Source organism: Pollicipes pollicipes, unplaced genomic scaffold, assembly GCF_011947565.3.
Source record: "Pollicipes pollicipes isolate AB1234 unplaced genomic scaffold, Ppol_2.1 Scaffold_4295;HRSCAF=5057_pilon_pilon_pilon, whole genome shotgun sequence".
NCBI classification, from domain to species: domain Eukaryota; kingdom Metazoa; phylum Arthropoda; class Thecostraca; order Pollicipedomorpha; family Pollicipedidae; genus Pollicipes; species Pollicipes pollicipes.
In genome coordinates, this window is record NW_023596461.1 from 33,136,703 (window position 1) to 33,141,315 (window position 4,613).

At 57.7% G+C, this 4,613-nt stretch overlaps 1 protein-coding gene across 1 annotated transcript in view; it reads right to left on the bottom strand.

The window, feature by feature from the left end:
• Positions 1 to 4,613, bottom strand: part of Ndae1 (Na[+]-driven anion exchanger 1) — a gene marked incomplete in the record, with an annotated part of 194,062 nt that overhangs the window by 147,182 nt on the left and 42,267 nt on the right. The window contains 2 exon segments of the mRNA XM_037220637.1: positions 140 to 249; positions 3,693 to 3,762. Coding sequence (XP_037076532.1) covers positions 140 to 249; positions 3,693 to 3,762 — 180 coding nt within the window.

Here is a 4,613-nt window from a genome sequence, read left to right on the forward strand (position 1 = left end):
ACACAAGCAGCCAAAGCTTCGCCTCCGCGATTCCGCGCGCGCCGACGCGCTCGATCCGCGAACAGCCACATGTTAACCCGCGCTTCCGCCAGAGCGCCGCACCAGCCGCCGCCCGCGAGTCGGCGCCGGCAGCGCCCACCTTGGCGATGTCGTTGGAGCTGCCGTTGACGTGACCGTTGGTGTCGGGCAGCGAGACGCCGCTGGGGCTGGCGTGCAGGTCAGCCGAGCTGTCGCCGGCCGTGGCCGCGCCTGCGAAGGTTTCCGTACGTCGAAGCACTGCGAGGCGGCAGCGGCGGCGGCAGTGGCGGCGGCGGCGGCGGCGGCGGCGGCGGCGGCGGCGGCGGTGTGCAGGGAGCATCAGGCGCAGGAGGAGAGAGAGGCAGAGTGCAGAGGGCAGAGTTAGGCGCGCCCGACCGAGTCCAGAGACCGACGGTGAACCGAGCGAAATACAACGCAAACAAAAAAACTCAGGGAACGAAAACGGTGCTAGGCCACTGCAAGAGAGCTCGTCAAGCTGCTCAACCAAGACAGCTACGGGATGTCTGAAATCAAACTCAGATGCAGACCAAACTGTGCAACAAAACTCGGTGCAACAGGCATTAGGTAGCTGCAAACAAAAGGTGCTTGCAACGAAACGTCACAAACTATACAGCCTAGTGTCAGAACGCCACCAGCGTGCGGCTACGCAGCTTCGTGGCCTGTGGGATGCCTGGTGCGAGCTACGGCAGACAAACAGGCGGACAGACAACAGCGCCGAAACGGACCAGACACAACAGTGCAGCGCGCAGAATGCCCCGCAAAGCCGGCGGCCGGTGATCCGGACCAGACACAACAGCGCGGCGCACAGAATGCCCCGCAAAGCCGGCGGCCGGTGACTCGGTACGGACCGACCGAGAGCGACGCAATCAGCGGGCGACGGGCCGACGCAAGAGCCGCCTGGCGGACGCCGAGCGGCGCCCCTCGGCTCGAGCGGCGCCTCTCGGCTCGAGCGGCGCCTCTCGGCTCGGACGCCACACGCTGCGCCGGCCGCCGGCCCGGTCAAGTCCGGTCTGCATGCCAGGCGGCCCGGAGGCGTGCCGCCGACGCGGCGCAGCCGGCCGCCCAGCGCCGCTTCCCGGCAGCTGTGCCGCGCGAAGCCCCCCGGACCAGCGCACGTCAGGCGCGGCCACTCAGCTGTGACCCAGTCAGATCGACAGAGGTCAGCGGTAGCGGCAGCGCAGGCGGCAGCGGGACGGCCGCGCCGAGACCGGGCACGGACGGCGCGGCCCCGCCGCCGGCGGCTGCGCTCAGCACGCTCGACTCAGGCGTGTTAGACACCGACAGCCAGACGGCACTAGCCACTGGACTACAGTGTCGGGGTGCACTGCATGCAAGGTCAACCCTCTAGCCGTGCTGCTCTCCGAGTGAGTGGTGCCTCAGCGTCAGCTGACGTCGGGCGGCGACGGCGACGGCGACGGATGCGTACGTCGCACCATCGCGCTTCTGCTTCGAAAGTGCGTGATATTAGAAAGTAGGCGATGCTAGACAAAGAAGGTTGACGGAAGTGAGCCACCAGACTGATTGCACGCCTGTCATCATAACAGATCGAATTATTTATTTCCGCTCTTCTCAACGCGACAGTAATTACACTGTAAAGAGAGAGAAAATATAGCCTACAAGGATGGCATGGTTTCTAATGTCTTCAGTTACTATATATATATATATATATATATATATATATATATATATATATATATAACCTTTGCTCAGCATTAAAGCTTCCAAGGCAGTACATTATTCTTAAAGCAATTCAGAGCTTCAACACTTCAAGAATCGCCCATTCCTTCAATAAACAATCTTTTCTGCAATGCTAGCCAATAGAAATCACGGGCAGCGGTTGAAACGAGGCAATAACCGGGAGGCCATTTGCCCAGCATTGGAGTAAGCCACTCGGATTTTTTATCCAAGTGCTCTTCATTCATCAACGCTCTGGTTGTTCTTGAGCTAGTCGCATCACAATGTACGCCTGTGCTTGCATAAAAGAGGAAGCCATGTGCACCGTAGAAAGAAAAAAATCGATAAAGATGGGAAGCCCTCTTTATTGAAAGCTTGTCTAACTTGTGTGAAAGTTGTCCATCATAGAATACCCGTATGAAAAAGCTTCTTAGCTTTACCATATTATTTATGATAGATCAGCTATTTTAGCTTTTTCCACACCAATACGCTAAATACATCTGATAATTATTCCTTCGTAAACCATTTAATCCCAGCGCACCGGGGAACAGTCAGCTGGCTCCGGCAGTTATGTCGCGAGACGGTACCAATCGCCTCACGGCAGTCGCAGCACATCAAAGCATGGAGAGCTTAGAGATGCCATACAGATGCAGGCCGTGCTTTATTTAAGGGTGCATCGTGCTTGGTGGGCGGGGCTGTGGGATAGACGTCGGCTTTTGGATTAACAGAAGGAATTGTCAGGAACACGCGACATCCATTGAAGCCCGCGGTATTCGCTGAGCTCACAGACGTGCACTGGTATGTCAAACCATTTGTTGAGCCATTCGATTTACCTGAACGGCATTAAGTTGAAATGGAATGTTTTTTTCTGTCTGTACAACCATCTACAATCAACCGCTCACATGCTTTGCGACAGAAAAGGAAAAGAGACAAAACCTTGAAACATCCCACCAGGCGACGACATGAGACGTTGAGGAAAAGATAGGTGGATTTTTGGCGGGCATCTTTTTCATGGAGGCTTTGAAAGTGCCCGCAAGAATTCCGTACCAGGCCGGCTCGCGCCTGGCCGGCGCCGCCGACTGGCTGTGGCAGGCGGCGGGGGGAGGGGGATCCTGTCACGAGTCGGCGGTAAAATGCTCTGCGAATGACACAGCGCAAGGAACAATAACGGTGACTCGCCGTCGGAGGGGGGGGGGGGGGACATCTGTGGCTGCGCCGCGGTCTTTTCGGGGAACTCGGTCGGGCACGAACATTTTGTCGGCACGCGACCGAGGCGGCTAATCGAGCGGCTTTTCCGCCGGGCGCCGGCTAGGCTTTCGAAAATCACGCAGCCGCGGTGACAACCGCCCATCACGTGATAATGCATGTTGACAGGGTCTGTACGGGACTGGACAGGGCCTTCGTGACCGAACAATCACTAACGGGCTGCAAGCGCCGACTCACGGCCTTGGGAATCCAGTTCACGTTTGTAGAGGATAGCTTCCAACAGCTAATCCGCAGGCGGGGTTGGTGGTTGTGTGGATGGGGCAGACTACCCAATCGATCTTAGATCACTTTTACATGGCAAAGCTGGTGACAGGCTCCACCGCGCGGCTCAAGGAATCATTCGTTAACTGCTGGGTACCGATGCCGGTCGTTTTGGACCGTTGGCTGCTGACGCCCAGCCGCCGCATGCTCAGCAGCTCTCCTGCTGAACTCTCTTCCTCTCTCTCTTGCTGAGCGCAGCGTTTGAGCATGGCGGTGAAATTCAAAAGCGTCACCTGACAAAGATTCTCGCGGGGTCGGGTGACCGCGACAACAACGTATCTCAGCCATTCCGCCCGCAGAACGGACCGCAGCCAGACGAAATCAGCGCCCGCGGCTCAGCCTGAGACAGAGGAAGTCGGCACAGACCGGACCTGGGTCAGGCCAAGCCAGGTCAGCTTAGGTGAGGCAAGGTCAGGTCAGGCAGGTCGGGGCGGACGGCCGTGGTCGGTTACCCGGCACGTTCAGGTGAGCGCCGAATTTGGCGGCGCCCTCTGCCGTTCGGTGGCCGGTCGTGTGACCCGGTCGCCGCCACCCTCGGGATCTACGAGAGACACGACAGGCAGTCAGAGGCGCCGCGCGCGCGCGCGCGCCGGCCGCCGGCGCCCACACAGCACACGCACAGGCAGCCAGCCGCCCGCTAGCTACGGTAGGCGCGGCACCACTGAAAGCGGCCCACGCTGACAGGCGGCGCGGCGCTCGCGCCCGGCAGTCAGGCCGCCCCCGGCCGTGGAAGGCAAAATGCGGCCGTAACGACCTAGAAGAGGTGAACAGCAAGTAGAGGCAGAGGGAAGGAAAAAGGGAGAGGGAACACAGCCTAGAGTGACTGGTTATGCGCTTCAGCCCAATCGCGTGGGCTACCGATAGAGCTACGCATGTTGGAGGCAAATGCCATATTCTGCGAGCGAATCTCAGGATAAGGTGTCGACACTGAAGCTAGCGTATCACGCTTCAGCACAGGCAGCCTCACGAAAAACACCTGACAGTAATATGAAGGAAATGAGGCAAAAAACACTATAAAGCATGATAACGTAATCTCAGCCAAAATGTTCGAAGTGTATGGTCGTAAGATGTCAACCGTTAACTTCGTTTCTAAACTGGAAAGGAACCAATGGACATGGGCAAATGTGGGAGAGAAAATCAGCTTCAGAAGTCTTTGGTCAGACCGCCACAGAGAGCGAGAGAGAGCGAGAGAGCGAGAGAGAGAGAGAGAGAGAGAGAGAGAGGAGAGAGAGGAGAGAGAGAGAGAGAGAGAGAGAGAGAGAGAGAAGAGAGAGAGAGAGAGAGAGAGAGAGAGAGAGAGAGAGAGAGAGAGAGAGAGAGAGAGAGAGGAGAGAGAGAGAGAGAGAGAGAGAGAGAGAGGAGAGAGAGAGAGA